Genomic DNA, 18,383 nt, shown 5'->3' on the forward strand with positions numbered 1-18,383 from the left:
GATGGATGTTCACCAAACTTACTGTGTTAATCATTCCATGATATATGTAAATTAAGTCATTGGGCTGTATATCTTAAATTTATACAGTGCTATATGTGATTTATATCTCAATAAAACTGGAAGAAAAAAAACTTTTAAAAAAATAGAGGACCAAGGAGTTCCCGTCGTGGCTCAATAGAAATGAATCTATCTAGGAACCATGAGGTTGCAGGTTCGTTCCCTGGCCTTGCTCAGGGGGTTCAGGATCCAGCGTTGCTGTGAGCTATGGTGTAGGTCGCAGATGTGGCTCGGATTTGGCCTTGCTGTGGCTCTGGCGTAGGCCGGTGGCTACAGCTCCGATTAGACCCCTAGCCTGGGAACCTCCATATGCACAGTTGCAGCTCTAGAAAAAGGCAAAAAGAAAAAAAAAAAAAAAAATAGAGGACCAAGATAACTTTCAGAAAGGAAAAGAGTACCCAAAAAAGGAACACAAGAATAACATCCGGCCTCCTCAGTAGCAACAGAAGAGACTAGGAACCAGTGAGGCAAGGCCTTCAAATTCTGAAAGAAAGCTTTCCAGCCTAAAACTCTATATTCGGCCAGATTATATCTACCTTAATATTTTACTGATGAAAAGTTATGTTCAGACAAATAAAACTTGGCTCCCATACACCCTTTCTTTGGAAGCTACTAGATTATATAGTCCAACAAAGTAAAAGAAGCAAGAGACCTGAGAAAGAGAAAACCCAACAGAGTATAACTGAAAGTCCCCAGATAATGGCTGTGCCATGTGCCCAGAAAGCAATGTAGAGATGGAGCATGAGAGAGTTCCAGAAGACTATGATCATTTTCTGAAGAAAGACTCTATAAAGAAGCTAAACAGAGCTCCTTCAAGTTTTTAAAAATTTACACTCCCATCATCAAAGTACAAGAATTTTTAATTCACCAATGCTGAGTACTATCATTTTCTTTAATCTTATTATTACAAGTGTTATTGTCTCTCTCACATCATGGTGAGAGTCAGCATATTTCATAGGCCTGTTATCCATCCAAAATTATTCTTTCATATCTTCTTGATTTCCTTGATATATTTTTATAAAGATTTTCTTTTTCTTACCCAACAGCAGAAATATAGAGATATATTTACACTTTGCTGTAAATATTTTTCTCATTTGGTTATCCTTTTATTTTATTTGAAGTGGAGGTATTGCTTATGTACGACTTTAACTTTTCCCAGTCAAAGCTATAAATCTATTCCTTTATGATTTTGTTCCTCTGCTTTTATGATTAGCAGTGATACTGACCCAGAAAGCAGAAAAAAATTAATCTACATTTCCTTCTTAATCAATTTTTTTAATATTTCTCTCTTTATAATCTGACTGGATTTCATTTTAGAATATAATGTAAGATAGGAATCTAATTTTATTTTGTCCCAACTAGTTAACCAATTGTTTCAAGACAATTCACTGAATAATTTTTCTGTTCTTACTGACTTAAAATGATACCTTCATATACTGAATTTTTATATATACTCCACAAGTCTCCTACTAGCCTCTCAATTCTATGCCATTGTTAGCCACTCAACAATCTTTCCCCTTCTTTTGGTACCAGCACCCTAATTTTCTGCATAAGTCTTTGGTAGGGAGTAATTTTAGTAGAATTGAGAGGGATTTATTTGGGGCAAATTACCTCTCTCAATCATGTGTTCTTTTCATGGGATTGGAATCTTGAATAAAGTTACAAAATGAATTCACCTCAACTTCACCCATCATTTCTGCTATTGAAAGCTCTGGAGAGACTCTGGGACTCATGTTTTCTAAGCCTGATCCTCAACATTCCTTCTGATTCTATAACTATGATTCTCACATTCTTCCACTGAATTCCCTTTTTAACTATAGTTAGTTTCTGTTGCATACAAGCAAAAAAAACCAACTGATACACTGAAGCTTTGTAATCTGTATTAAGTTCTGGTAAAGTAAGTCCCCACTCAGTACTCTCACCAAAATGTTTTGGAGACTCTCATGTGGGTGAATTTTTTTTTTTTTTTCGGTCTTTTGTCTCTTAGGGTCATACCCATGGCATATGGAGGTTCCCAGGCTAGGGGTCCAATCAGAACTGTAGCTGCCAGCCTACACCACAGCTCATGGCAACATTGGATCCTTAACCCACTGAGCAAGGCCAGGGATCGAACCCGCATCCTCATGAATGCTAGTCGGGTTCGCTAACCGCTGAGCCACAACGGGAACTCCTCATGTGGGTGAATTTTAGAATCTGTCTTCTCAAAATAATTTCATTGAATTTGTGATTGGAACTGCCTCAACCCATAATATAGTCTAGGGAGTAGTCCTATCTTTACACTGTTAAATGTTCCCAAAATGTCTCATCATTTTCTTTTAAGACTGTCAAATGTCATTCTTTTTAATGTATTTGTTGTTAATTGTATTCCTATTTTTTGTCACTATGATGGCAAAAAACTCTTTTAGTATTTTATTCTCTGATTATTACTGGTATGTAAGAACGTAAACATAATTGCTTCATATTATTTTCTTCTTGACCTCCTTATTGAATATTCTTACTAGTGTCAATAATTTCAAAGTTGATTTTCTTGGCCACTCAGGGTTATTAGCATATTATCTAAAAATAATAAGAATGATACCTCCTTTCCAAAAACTGTAATTCTTATTGCTGTTCTTACATTTATATACTTCTTTGGCTAAAATTCTCAGCAAAATGTTAATGACAAAAGTGAGTGTAACAAGAGTACCTTCAGCATTTTATCATTAAATATTTTATAAATGTTCATTTAACTTAGAATGATATTATGTTTACAACAAAACTTCTTTATCTATTGAATAATATTTAATTTCCCACAAAGCAAAAGAAAATTTAGAAAAAGAATTAATAAATTAGGTTTCTCTCAGGTTAAGTGAATATCAGTATAATTTACTCATACAAAACATATTTTTCATTTGTAAATTGATGCTCCTTTCCCATCTAAAGTCTTACCTGAAAGCATTCCATAAAACTATGCAGCTATTACAAATGATTCAAACTACAAAATTAGAACTTAATATTAGGTATACAAAATATTTTCCTATGTTGCTTTCTCAACCCTGTAATATAAACAATTACCCTCAAACTATCCAAATATTCCAGGACAATTAATTGTTAAAACGAAGCATTTTTTAAATTAGGGGCAAACTATAATTTACTCAGATATAAAAGTTTTCAAAGACGCCAATACAAGTAAATATCAGTATAAATAAATATCAGAAAATTAGTTTTAGGTGTTCGCTTGTGTTTAAGGATGTGGCGTTGTCACTGCAGCAGCTCAGGTCGCTGCTGTAGAACAGATTCGATCCCTGGCCCAGGAATTTCCACATGCATTGGGTGCAGAAGAAAAAAAAAAAATCACTTTTATATTTTACTGCAGAGTGTAGCTTTCTCTGACCTTAAATTACTAACTAGATAACATATATATGTTGTAAAAGAATGAGAAAATTTACCTCAAACTCTTTTCTAAGACGTTCCTCTCGTTGAGTGCTAAATTCAAGTTCACTTGTTTGTCGCCGTAAAAGGTCAGAGCAGTCCATGTGTTCAGCTTCTAATTTTTCTACCTTCTTGTGCATATTTTGTACAGCATTATCTTGCTCCTGGAAAATAGTTCCGTTTTCCATCAGTAAAGTTTATAAGGCAACAATGACTAAAATTTATTCCACAGAAGAGAGTGAGCAACTAAATCTGTACTTTAACCATAATAATAGGTTACTTTATATAAATACCTAACAATATTTCAGAATATTACATATGTTTAAAAAGCACTACTGCATTTCCCTGGTGGCTCAGTGGGTTACAATCTGGTGTTGTCACTGCTGGGGTTCTGGTTACTGCTGTGGCTCAGGCTCAGTCCCTGGCCTGGGAACTTCCACATGCCATGGGCATGGCACTAATGAAGTTTTACAATTAAAAAACCTGATTAATATGTGTTACAACCAAAAATGTGTATAGCTTACTACAACGTTATGCTAGTTCAATTGACCTCTGAGGGTATTTATTTAATGCTATATAGTTAACAGTCATATATAATGTTTTCCGCTCTCATTAAAATTTTATTAAAATATTTAGTAATACAAATGTATATTGCTCCTTTGTGTGATAAGGAATGATTAGCTTGAACGCCTAATAATGACCCTTGAGAGATTTTGTGTGAGCTCATGGTATTTTAACCATGCTTAGAGCTCTTAAAGTTGCATCCACTAGATGGCTGTATTTCATTTTCGCTTCAGTTTTCAAGTTTTTAAATCTTTGCTGTTCTATTATAAGAAAAATAACATCATAGCCGCTACAGTCAGACTCACAACCCACTGCACCACAGCAGGAACTCCAGTAGTTAGAAATTTCTACTTAAATCTCTCAATCTCCTTTTACAATTAAACTCAGAAATCTAGTTGAATTTTATGGGAGTTCAAACATAAAGTTAACACACATGTCAAAATTATTTTCCACAGTAACTAATCTAGATTCATCATTCTTACTTATGGTCTTTGACAAAGCCTTTCCTTCACCAGCATAATCTTATTTGGGAACATACACACATATATTTATATATGCTTCCAGGTACTAAAAGGTAGCATAAGAATCTGAGTGAGAAGGTTGCAAGTATCAAATACAATCCTCTAGAAAAGATTCCAGTTTGGAAAGCACCCAGCAGTATAGTCCACAGTCAAAGGATGAAGAACAAAATTTAATTTCTCCTCTCTACATCCCCTCATTCATAAGGATACTATTCCATAGCTGACTACACATGAACTCCAAGAATCATTTCAGGTAATTCATAAGGTTATTCAGGTAATTCATAAGGTTATTCAGGTAATTCATAAGGTTACTATTCCACAGCCAACTATACATGAACTCCTAAGAATCATTTCAGACAATGGAAACTCCTTAATATACAGAAGTTCATCTACTTATACTTATTTTCAATTTCTACAGTATCATAGATAAAAACAAAGTTGGGTACCAGAGCAAGGCAGTGCCAACACTGTCTGTAGTCAACAGCCAGCACTTGCAGTTTTTATCATGACACTCTGGATTCAGAAACAAATGGTATGATTAACAGCCCTATGTAATCTGATTTCATCATAAGAGAAACTTCATATATGAAAACATACGTAATGCTGGACTCACTTGGCATTTCTTGCATAAAGACTTTTTTATATTATATCTTTTTATATTTTTCTGCAATTGGCTAAAATTTTATAATATTTTTGCATCTATATTCATGAGTGATAATGGCTATAATTATCTTATATCCTTGTCAGTTTAGTGCTAAGATTATTAGCTTAGTATGTTATCAAGAGTTTTTCATTCTCTGGCAGTTTATTTAAGACTGAAATTATTTGCTCCTTGAATGTTTCTTTGTATTCACCCTTGAAGAAATATGGGCCTGGAAATTTCACACTGATTCAAAAAAGTTTTCTGCTTTCTACATCTTCTTAAGTTAGTTGGGGAAGGTAGTAGGATTTTATCTATCTGTTTCAACTATCCACCAGATGATACTATAGCAAATATCACAGTTTAAAGAGCTAACCAAATACTCAGAGATTCTAATAAGCTTTTTAGTCCCTCACTCTTAAACATAAGAAAAAATGATATTTGAAAAAAATTCCCCAACATAAAAGATGAAATCTAAAATCAAATAGGGAGGGGAAAAAACAACCTGAGAGAAACATATGCAAAGAGAAGAAAACTTCAGAATATCTCCAGAGAAAATAAGTAGTTCTATAAAGGCAGAGTAAGAACCACCAAAAATTCTTTCTTCCTTTAAAGCAACAAGAACACTGGCCAAAAAAAATGTCAAAATCAAATTTTTCATAACCAGAAATTAACCAAAGACTTGCAATAATCTAAGAAGCATTTATTCAAGAAAATCAGCTAAATCTCAGTAAGAATAGAAAGATTTGTGCATTTAAATGTGTCCTAAAATCAACTATACTTCAATAAATAAGTAAAAATAAATAAATAAAAACAATTTCTAAATAAACTTGCCCGAATCTCAGACTCTCTTTCCACAAGTCCTGATGGCCTTGAAAATCAACAGCCTCAGTAAAACAGCCAAAATATGAAAATAACCTTAATGTCCAAAAATGGATAAATTAAATATGGTATATAAGCATTCAAGTGTGGATTTCCTAATGTGGCCCAGTGGATTAAGAATCCTATTGCAGCAGACCAGGTCACTGCAAGAGGTTTGGGTTCGATCAACACACAGAATGGGAGAACTTACAGAATGGGAGAAAAGAGTTTCAAATGATGCAACTGACAAGGGCTTAATCTCTAAAATATACAAGCAACTTATACAACTCAACAGCAAAAAAGCCAACAACCCAATTGAAAAATTGGCAAAAGACCCGAACAGACATTTCTCCAAGGAAGATATATAGATGGCTAACAAGCACATGAAAAAATGCTCAACATCACTGATTATTAAAGAAATGCAAATCAAAACTACCATGAGATACCACCTCACACCAGTCAGAATGGCCATCATTCATAAGTCCACAAATAACAAATGCTGGAGAGGGTGTGGAGAAAAGGGAACCCTCCGGCACTGTTGGTGGGAATGTAAACTGGTACGATCACTATGGAGATCAGTATGGAGATATCATATAAAACTACACATGGAACTACCATATGACCCAGCAATCCCATTCTTGGGCATATATCCAGACAAAACTTTCCTTGAAAAAGACACATGCACCCACATGTTTACCTAGCACTATTCACAACAGCCAACACATGGAAACAACCTAAATGTCCATCAACAGATGAATAGATTAAGAAGATGTGGTATATATACACAATGGAATACTACTCAGCCATAGAAAAGAAGAAAATAATGCCATTTGCAGCAACATGGATGGAACTAGAGACTCTCATACTGAGTGAAGTAAGTCAGAAAAAGAAAGACAAATACCATATGATATCACTTATATCTGAAATCTAACATTCAGCACAAACGATCCTTTCTACAGAAAAAAAAAAATCATGTACATGGAGAATAGACTTGTGGTTGCCAAGGGGGAGGGGAGGGAGTGGGACGGACTAGGAGTCTGGAGTTAAAAAATGCATTTGGAGTGGATAAACAATGAGATCCTGCTGTATAGCACTGGGAACTATATCTAGTCACTTATGATGGAGCACGATAACATGACAAAAAAGTGTAGGAGTTCCCATCGTGGCGCAGTGGTTAACAAATCCGACTAGGAACCATGAGGTTGCAGGTTCCATTCCTGGCCTCACTCAGTGGGTAAGGATCCGGCGTTGCCATGAGCTGTGGTGTAGGTTGCAGATGCGGCTCGGATCCTGTGTTGCTGTGGCTCTGGTGTAGGCTGGCAGCTACAGCTCTGATTAGACTCCTACCCTGGGAACCTCCATATGCTGCAGGAGCAGCCTTAGAAAAGGCAAAAAGACAAAAAAAAAAGAAAAGAAAAGAATGTATATATGTGTGTGTGACTGGGTCACCTTGCTGTACAGTAGAAAATTGAGAGAACACTATAAACCACCTATAATGGGAAAAAATAAAATTATAATTGAAATAAATAAATAACTCCCCCAAAATGAAATTTAGTATCACAAAAGACTGTATTTGAAAAGCACCAAAAAAAAAAAAAAAAAAAAAAAAAAAAGGAAAGGAAATTCATGAACCCATGGCTATAGCTATAACAGGTGCAAAAACTTTGCACTTTTTGCAAAATACTTTTTATCTTGTGTTGAAAAGGCAACTTTTCAGCATTGACATAGAAAGACATATGTATAGACTCTAACATGATTTGAGAAAAAGCAAGTCATTATATGACAACATGAAGCAAAAGGAAGATGAAAGATCTAAAGTTGGAGAACTCAGGAGTTCCCTTGTGATGCAGCAGGTTAAGTATCTAGGGTTGCCACTGTAGTGGCCCAGGTTGCTTCTGTGGCATAGGTTGAATCCCTGGCCAGGGAACTTCCACATAACCACAAGCACAGCCAAAAACAAAAATCCAAAAAGGTGGAGAACATAATACCAGCAAGGATGGTGTGATAATTTTAGAAAGAGGTTTGTCTTCAAAATGCCATGATAGGAGTTCTCGTCATGGCTCAGTGGTTAAGAAATCCGACTGGGAACCATGAGGTTGTGGGTTTGATCCCTGGCCTCCCTCAGTGGGTTAAGCATCCAGTGCTGCCGTGAGCTGTGGTGTAAGTCACAGACGCAGCTCGGATCTGGCGTTGCTGCGGCTCTGGCGTAGGCCGGAGGCTATAGCTCCAATGGACCCCTAGTCTGGGAACCTCCATATTCCATGGGTGAAGCCCTAAAAAGCAAAAAATAAAAATAAATAAGTAAAATGCCAGAATAACAAGAAAAGCAGCCTCTAACAACCAAGAGGCAGCAGATGAGTACCCAAATACCACTCGGAAAATCACTGAGCAGAAAGGATATCTGCCTGAATGGGTTTTGATACAGACAAAAGTGCCCTATTTTGGGAGAAAAATGCCACAAAGGCATTTATTCCTAAGTAAGAGAAGCAAACACCAGGATTTAAGGAAGGAAGGGATAGGCTAACTCTACTATTTTGTACAAATGCAGTTGGATTTACAATCAGTATGCCCTTCTCTATAAAGCTGTTAACCCCTGAGCTACTAGTCTTTTGGATGTATAAAAAGGCCTGGACAAGAACACTTTTGCTGAATTGGTTCTATCAATGCTTTGTCCCTGAAGTCAGGAAGTACTTTGTTAGTAAAGGACTAACTTTTAAAGTTCTTCTGACATTGGATGTATCCCTTGGCCACCCAGAACCCCAAATGTTGAACACCGAAGACAATGAAATGGTCTACTGGCCCCAAACACAACATCTCTGATTCAGCCTTTAGATCAGGGGGTCATAAGGACCTTTGAGGCTCATTACACACAGAAAGAATGGTCAATGCTATAGGACAGAACCCTGATAGAGAGAACGTCATGAAAATCTGGAAGGATTACAGCATTAAAGATGCCATTGTTGTTATAGAAAAAGCCATGAAAGACATCAAGTGCAAAACAATAAATTCCTGCTGAGTAAAACTGTCCAGATGCTGCCCATGACTTCACAGGATTCATAACAGAGCGAATCAAGGAAATTATGAAGGATTGTTGATAAGGCAAAAAAGGTAGGGGACAGTTGAAGGGTTTCAAGACACAAATCTTGAAGAAATTTAATAGCTGATACACACCACAACAGGGGGAATTAACAGAAGACAACTTGGGAGTGTTTCCAAACCAGTGTCAGATGATGAGGAAGAAGACATAGAAGTAGCAGGGCCAGAAAATAAACAGACAATGTGGCAGAAGAGTTCTGATTTCAAGGCTGCTTTTGACTTCTTTTACAACATGGAAACTTCTAGGATATGGGCACGAAGTACAGCAAGTGATGGAGGAAGTATTGGTACCATAGAGAAACACCATTAGAGAAATAAAAAAGCAAAAACAGCAAACAGAAATGACAATGTATTTCTGTAAAGTTATACCAAATGTGCTTGCAACTCCTCCCGTCCCACATCCTCCATCTCTCCCACCTCTGCCACCTCTGAGACAGCAAGACCAACCCCTCTTCCTTCTCCTCCTCCTCTTTCTCAGCCTGTTCAATGTGAATATCATGGATAAAAACCTTTATGAGGACTCACTTCCATTTAACCAACAATAAACAATCGTCATGCAGTACAGTTAATTAACTTATCTGTTGTGTATGGTTTTTCTTCATATGGATAGCTAATAATTGTACAGCAACTGTATAAAATGTCTTTGTGGCATCATTCCCTACATATTTATGTATTCATCCTGTAGAACATCACATGCAGTGGTCTACCTACCTATTTCACATAGGTATATTTTTTAAGGATACAAATGAACTTACTTGCAGAACAGAAAGAGACTCACAGACATTGAAAGCAAACTTATGGCTACCAAAGGGAGCAGGTGGTTGCGGGGAGAGAAGGACTGGGGGTTTGGGGTTGGCATGTGTACACTGTGGTATACGGAATGATTGGCCAACAGGGACCTGCTATATAGCACAGGGAACTCTACCCAATATCCTGTGATAATCTATGTGGGAAAAGAATCTGAAAGAGAATGGATGTGTGTACATGCATAGTTGAATCACAGTGTTGTACAGCAGAAATTATCACAACATTGTAAATGAACTATACATCAATAAAATTTTTAAAATGAAAAAAGATCCTTACATAGGTATAAAGTGAGTGACATTTAATATAAAATTAATAATGCATTACTTTTCTTACTGCTTTATAACTTTGCTTTCACCAAAAAAATCAAATTATATATAGTATGCCTCTCTCTCTTATAATTGGAGAAAGTGTATGTCAGCCTATCATCACAAGCTATAAAAATGTTTTCAATACTGTATTATGGAAAGAATATAATACTGTAATTCATTACTGTAATACTGTAATGAATATTAAGATATGATGTATAGCATAATGGCAATGCTTAACAATACTTTATTTATACTTGGAAGTTGCTAAAGAAGTAAATCTTAAAAGTTCTCCAGGAAAAAAAAATTTAACTATGTGAGGTCATAGAAGTTAACTAAACTTGTAATCATTTTACAGTATTCACATATATCAAACCATTATGCTGTACACCTTAAACTTATACAGTATTATATATGAATTATGTCTCAATAAAACTGGAAAATTTAAAAAAAAAGAACAGCAGTCTGGCTTCTTTTAATACTAAAAACATTCAGTAATACCAGAACTCAAATATTAGATGAGAAGTAAGACTGCAAGTCTCAGAAGATCATAACCAGAAAAACAGAAAGAAGGCAGCACCACCAGTAAAACAGATTGGATCAAACCTATCAAATCTTCTCTGCTTACTCCTGAAACCCCACTTAAACGAAGACAGAATAAAAATGAGTGGCAGAAAAAGATGACAGCCAAAAAGAGATGTCAAAAGCAAATTTGTAAGATGGAAAGTAAATGGACAAGTGATAAATGACAGGTTTCAGCTTTCTCAACTTTGCTAAATACTCAGAAAGGGAAGAGCCTAGTAGCAAGCTGAATTTATATGCACAAAAGATCAGAAATTAGATGCTGCACTCATCCCTGAATCCAAGCCCTGGGGAAGCAATAAATACAGAACACTGTTGGAAGTTTCTATAAGCTGTAGTTATGTCCTCAGATCTCCTCTGCCAACTCCCTAACTGATAAAGTCCCCTCTCCATCCTGGAAAAAGAGAAGGAATTTATTTACTAACTAGAGAGGTTGATCCAAAAATGTTCTAAGGCCATGAAAACCAGACACAACTGAGGGTAAAGGTAAGATACCTTTTTAAAAATTAGGAGGTTGAGTGAAATTTCCATAGTGGGAGGTGAGACCTCGCATTTCCCTTTCCTTCCTCATCTCCCAGAACATTGAGTCCCACACTTGAGATACTATAAGCACAAGGAGACACTAGAAGACTCCTCTGTGGGGAAACTACGGGTCCAAAGGAAAAGAGCTGCAGATGATGACACTTTCAGTGTCCCTCAATTAAATGGAAGGGCTCCACATACACAGGGCTGTCTCCCAGCTTCTTAGTGCCTCTTTTTTTTTTTTTTTTTTTTGTCTTTTTAGGGCCACACCCACGGCATATGGAGGTTCCCAGGCTAGGGGTCAAATCAGAGCTGTAGCCACTGGCCTACACCTCAGCTATGGCAATGTGGGATCCAAGCCATAGAAACACCAGATCTGAGCCATGTCCGCAAACCATACCACGGCTCATGGCAATGCCGGATCCTTAACCCACAGAGCGAGGCCAGGGATCGAACCTGTGTCCTCATGGATGCTAGTCAGATTCATTTCCTCTGACCCACGACAGGAATTGCTAGTGCTTCATTCTTAAACACGAACACCCAGCCAAGGATCATCAGACATTTGAGGAAAGCTTCTCATGAGAAACTCAGAAAAATGGAGCCAAATTCGCAGAGAAAACAAAGACAACCTTGGGGGAAGGGGGGATGGGGTGAGGAACCACTTTCAAAATAAGTATGACTTCCATCCTCAAAGAGTTAAAATAAGGTATCATAAACATGAAACAAGAAGAATAGGGAATTCTCTTGTAGCACAGTGGGTTAAGAATCCAGTGTTGTCACTGCAGTGGCTCAGGTCACTGCAGCAGTGCAGGTTTGATCCCTAGCCCAGGAATTTCTGCATGCTGCAGGTGCAGCCAAAAAAAAAAAGAGAGAGAGAGAAGAGTCTACTAATAAAAGGGGATAGTCAAAGAAAAAGAAACAGCTCTTAGAAATAAAAACCCAAAAGCAGAAATGAAAACTCAATGGAAAAGTTGCAACATAAAATTTAAAAAATCTCTCAAAACAGAGCAAAAATATAAAAGGATAGAAAACAGAAGAAATTAGGGATGTGAACTTTATGCAAAATTGATCTAAAAATCCAATTCAGTACCAATTTAAAGTACAGCAGGGTTCTTGGTGGAAAATAACTCTCAAACTCACATACAAGATTAAAAGGCTAAGAATAACTCTCTTACTCCCTCCAAAAAAAAAATTAAGAATATGGAGAAGGGAACTTGCTTTATTAGATATCAAGATTTATTCTAAAGCCATGGTAAATAGAATAATTTGATGTTGATTCAGAAATAAACAAACATGTAAGTGAAATAGAACAAGCAACAAGAACCAAACCTTAGATCTAAAGGAACTTAATATATATGACAGAAATAATATTATAAGCCAGTATAAACCAGTAAGTGGTAAAAGATGAGACAGGTGCATAACTGGTACAGGGACATTTGGTTATCCATTTGGAAAAAAATAAAATTAGATCCTGCCTCATTCTCTATATAGAAAATATATTTTTATTCATGATTCAGGTAATATCATGATAAATATAATTATATTTAATATAAATATAATACATTAAATATAATATAATGATAAAATAATTATAAATTCAACTACATTAAAATTTAAAACTATACATCAAATTCAATGTCAATTGTCTCCATGTCTCCACAAAGAGGAAAAAGATGTTTGCCACAGGGATTTAAATAACCAAGAATTAGTAACCAAATATATTAAAACTCCTATAAATCAGGAGTTCCTGTCGTGGCGCAGTGGTTAACGAATCCGACTAGGAACCATGAGGTTGCGGGTTCCGTCCCTGCCCTTGCTCAGTGGGTTATCGATCCGGCATTGCCGTGAGCTGGGGTGTAGGTTGCAGACACAGCTCGGATACTGTGTTGCTGTGGCTCTGGCGTAGGCCGGAGGGCTACAGCTCTGATTCGACCCCTAGCCTGGGAACCTCCATATGCCGCAGGAATGGCCCAAAGAAATAGCAAAAAAAATAAAAATAAAAATAAAAACTCCCATAAATCAATAAGAATATACAAATAATCCAAAAGAAAAAATACATATTAAAATCACGGTTCAAATGAGAGAGGATTAAGATGGCGGAAGAGAAGGACTGGAGCTCAACTTCTCTCCTAAAAACAACAAAATTCACAACTAAAGACTGAGCAATCTCCACCCAAATGGACTGAAAACCTTAAAAAAGATACCCTACTCCAGAAGAAAAACAGGAGGTCACACTAAGAGGTAGGAGGGGCGATTACACAATATAAACAACCCCATACCTCCAGGGTGGGAAGCTCCACAGACTGAAAACTAACTGGTTCACAGAGGCTCACCTACAGGAGTGAGAGTTCTGAGCCCCACATCAAACCCTCACGTGCTGGGATCTGGCACTGGGAGAAAGAGCCCCTGGAGCATCTGGCATTGAAGGCCAGTGGGGCTTGTGCACAGGAGCTCCACAGGACTGGGGGAAACAGAGACCCCATTCTTAAAAGGTACACGCAGACTTTCATGTGCACTGGGTCCCAGGACAATGCAAAGACTCCATAGGAATCTGGGTCAAACCTGACTGCAGTTCGTGGAGGAACTCCTGGGAAAACGGGGGTGAATGCAGCTTGTTGTGAGGGAAAGACATTGGAAGCAAACCCCTCAGGAATATTCAGCAGCTGCCTTTCTCTGGAGGTGACCATTTTGGGAAAATCTGACCCCATCCATCAGTCAGTGCTGAGAAGCCCCAGGGCAAACAACAATCCAGGTGGGATCACAACCCCACCCCTCAGTAAACAGGCTGCCTAAAGAACCCTCAAGCACAGGCGGCCTCTAATCCCATCCAGAGACTAAGCCCCACCCACCAGAGGGATTAGAATCAGCTCTACCTACCAGTGGGCAGGCATCAGCACCTCCCATCAGGAAGCCTACAGCAAGCCCCCATACCAACTTCAGCCACAAGGGGGGCAGACACCAGAAGGAAGAGAGGCTACAACTCTAGTATCTGTAAAAAGGTCACCACACCAAAAACCTATAAAAATGACAGAGCACTATAGCTCAGATGAGGGAGAAAGGAAAAACTCCAGAAAAACCGCTAAGCAATGAGGAGATTCTCAGCCTCCAGGAAAAAGACTTTAGACTGTTGATGCTAAAATTGATACAAGACATTGGAAATAAACTGGAGGCAAAGATGGATAACTTACAGGAAACACTGACCAAAGAGATACAAGATATAAAACTTAAACAAGAAGAGATGCAAAATACAATAACTGAAATAAAAAATTCACTAGAAGCAGCCAAAAGCAGAATACAGGAGGCAGAAGAACAAATAAGTGAGGTGGAGGACAGATTAGTGGAAATTACGGATGTGGAACAGAAAAGAGAAAAAAGATTGAAAACAAATGAAGAGAGTCTCAGAGAACTCTGGGACAACGTGAAACACACCAACATCCGTATTATAGGGGTGCCAGAAGGAGAAGAGAGAGAAGGGGACAGAAAAGATACTCCAAGAGATAATAGCCAAAAACTTCCCTAACATGGGAAAGGAACCACTCACTCAAATCCAGCAAGCACAACAAGTACCATATAAAATAAACCCAAGGAGGAATACACCGAGACACATAATAATCAAACTAACCAAAATTAAGGACAAAGAGAAAATCTTGAAAGCAGCTAGGGAAAAGAAACAAGTAACATACAAGGGAACCCCAATAAGGTTATCAGCAGATTTTTCAGCAGAAACTCTGCAGGCCAGAAAGGAGTGGCATGATATACTTAACGTGCTGAAAGAAAAAAACCTCCAACCAAGATTACTTTACCCAGAAAGGCTCTCATTCAGATTTGAAGGAGAAATCAAAACCTTCACAGATAAGCAAAAGTTGAGAGAATTCAGCAATACTAAACCAGCCTTACAACAAACACTAAAGGAACTTCTCTAGGCATAAAAGACAAGACAGCAACAGGAAACAAAAATTCCGCAAATGACAAGGCTCACCATATATAGTAAAGGTATATATGCAGTAAAGATACGAAATCATCCATGCACAATTATACCACCAAAATCAGAAATCATGAGAAGAAGTGGGTACAAATGCAGAACACTGGAGATGAACTTGCAATTAAGAGAACAACAACCTAAAAAAATCTCATATACATATAGACTCTTTTATCAAATTAAAAATCTACAATTGATGCACAAACAAGGAATCTCTGGAGAAGAAATATATCTCATAGTAAATAAGTGCATAATCCACCATGAAGGGGGTCATTTGACATCATTCTTAGAATGCTGAAGTCTTCTTAGATCTGATTCTGATTTCCTCTCCATCAAAGAATTTATGATAATTATAATTAAATAATGCAAATGTACAATTAAATAATACAGTTCTACAATTGTATTATTAATAACCATTTCTCTCCATGGTACAATGTAAGGTCTATAATGTCTTGTTTATCACATCACCAAGAATGGTGTAATGCCTATATTGAAGAATCAATAAGATGTAACAAATTGTGAGGATATATTTATAGAATTACACTGTTTTTTAACCAATTTATGCATTTTATATTTTACTTATTTTCAGAGGGTGTATTATTTTTGTTATTCTTACCAGTTAAGTTATTCTTTTTATTATGCTATATAAAATATTTAATGGTATATAAGGCTTTCTTCTTTATAAATTTTAGTTGCATAATATAAACAATTTTAATATAATGCTAATTTTTAAAGAAAAATTGAATGTAATAGATAATACTAAATAGTAAAGATGAAAGCCATATAAAATGGGATAAAGTAAAGAATAAATTTCCTATTTGTCTCAGCATACTTTCCATTCCACTTCTCCAGAGGGAGACACTTAATCTGTTTCTTAAGATCCATGATATAATAATCTGTATGAATGTAATTGTGTTTAAATATATGTATTTTATTCTGTAAAAAAAAATATTCTGTGATAATCTATGTGGGAAAATAATGTGAAAGAGAATGGATGTGTGTACATGCATAACTGAATCTCTTTTGTTATACAGTAGAAATTATCACAACCTTATAAATCAACTATACTTCAATAAATTTTTTTAAATGAAAAAAAATAATTAATTAATAAAAAAATCATGGTTCACAAAAGAAACATAAATGGCCAATAAACCTAACATACTCAAAGTCAGAGAAACAGAAATTTAAGCAAGAGTGGGAGACAATTTCACACACACCCTACTGCAAAGAAATTAAATCTGAAAATTACCAAGCATCAAGAGACTGAAATGGAAGAGAAACTCCTCTCTCAAAATGGTATGACCACATGGAGAACAATTTAGCATACGTTTTACCTCGTAATTGCAAATTTACTAAAGACATCCTACATAAATAAAAATATTTGATGTTAATGGAAGCACTGTCTTAAATTAAAACTTCAAAGGAATTTAAATCTCAATTAATTCAGTAATTGATAAGCTAATTATGGTATATGCACAGGATAAAATACTACAGTTACACTAATCAAACCAGAGCCAGTTATATTAACTTGGTTAAATCTCAAAATTACAAATGAAAAAGAGAGGTTGGACAAAGATTTATACATTATGATACTGTGTGTATATTTTTTAAATACACAAAGTAAATTTTAAAAAAAGACAGTCTGTCAAAATTTACAGACAGAAAATTAAACACCAACTTCAGAATGATGGTTATCTTTTGGGAATGAGGTGGCGGCGAGATGGTGAGACAATTTAGCCTTAAAAAACATAAAATTTATTATGCTTTTTAATTTAGAAGCAAATATGAACAATATTAAAATGATCTAGATGGTGTAGGCTATATTAATGGGATTAGCTGGTCCTATTAGGTATTAATTAAATATTATTAATCCCTGCTATTTTTTTGTATGCTCAAATATCTGTTATAGATGTATTGTTTAACGAATATAATCTATGTCCAGGGTATGAAATAACATACAAGAAAATTCCACAACAACTATAAAATACTTCATGCAGTTATACATCAAGATTAACTTGCCTTCTCCCAAATAAATTTTTTAAATTTGGATTGGCTTCACAAAATTTTTTTTTTCCAGAATTTACTTTCTAATCAAACCAAAGCTACCTGGATCCTTACTGTGAAAAAATGTGTGTTTGTATATGTGTGTGTGAGTGTGGGCGTGTGTGTGTGTGTAACAAAACCATATTAAAAACATTGGTGAGCTCCCCTTGTGACAGAGCAGAAACAAATGTGACTAGTATCTATGAAGACTCAGGTTCAATCCCTGACCTCACTCAGTGAGTGGCGGATCCGGTATTGCCAAGAGCTGTGGTATAGGTCGCAGATGAGACTCAGATCCCGAGTTGCTGTGGCTCTGATGTATGTAGGCTGGCAGCTGTACCTTTTCCACCCCTAGCCTGGAACTTCAATTTGCCACTGTGCGGCCTTAAAAAAAAAAAAGGAAACTGAGACGTTTTTATTTTTTCCACTAGAGGGAGGTGTTGAACTTAAAATGTTTTTAAATGGAGCTTGTTTCTGAACTGACATTTAACATAACAGTAAATCACACTGTGCTGTTAGAAAATAAACTTGCTTTCTTTCTATATCTTTCAGAAACACAGCCCCAAAAGTATGATCATTTATATATACTCATGTAAATTTCTAGAACTTCAAAATACAATTTCAAAGTCTGAAGAATTAAAGTAGTTAGAAACTTATTGGAACTATGTTTCTAGTTGATTTATTTCCTAACTTATGAAATAAATCAAATGGATATAGTTACAACCTTAGTCTAGTACAGGATTACCTCCTGAAAGAACAAGCTCTGCCTCCCTGAATCTCCAAAACCAGCACAATTCCACAATCATAAATAGTGTTTGCTGCTGTAGAGTACAAATTGGTACTAATTTTGTGTAATACCTATCATAATCAAAAATCCATAAACTTGCAGACAAAATGATTATACTTCTAGGCATTTGCATAGCTGAATCACTTGTACACTTGTACACCAACTCAAAGATATGGACAGGGATATTACTGAATCTTTTTTTTTTTTT

The 18,383-nt window shown here is 36.2% G+C and overlaps 2 protein-coding genes across 36 annotated transcripts in view; one reads left to right on the plus strand and one right to left on the minus strand.

Annotated features, from left to right (window-relative positions):
• CCDC171 (coiled-coil domain containing 171) overlaps window positions 1-18,383 on the minus strand; it is a 351,755-nt gene that overhangs the window by 287,018 nt on the left and 46,354 nt on the right. For all 35 annotated transcript variants that reach the window (XR_014821448.1, XR_014821447.1, XM_084985088.1 and 32 more), the window contains one exon: window positions 3,486-3,632. Coding sequence is in view for 20 of the 35 variants with exons in the window: in XM_084985088.1 (XP_084841214.1) it covers window positions 3,486-3,632 (147 nt within the window). In the remaining 15 variants the exon portion in view is untranslated. The remainder of the gene's footprint in view (window positions 1-3,485; window positions 3,633-18,383) is intronic.
• The window catches only part of TTC39B (tetratricopeptide repeat domain 39B), a 562,176-nt gene that overhangs the window by 150,124 nt on the left and 393,669 nt on the right, over window positions 1-18,383 (plus strand). The window lies entirely within an intron of this gene.

The sequence above is a fragment of the Sus scrofa genome, chromosome 1, assembly GCF_054392235.1.
Source record: "Sus scrofa isolate SSC_HxYL_T2T_F1_AM1 chromosome 1, Sscrofa_HxYL_maternal_Yorkshire_Landrace_v2.0, whole genome shotgun sequence".
NCBI lineage: Eukaryota > Metazoa > Chordata > Mammalia > Artiodactyla > Suidae > Sus > Sus scrofa.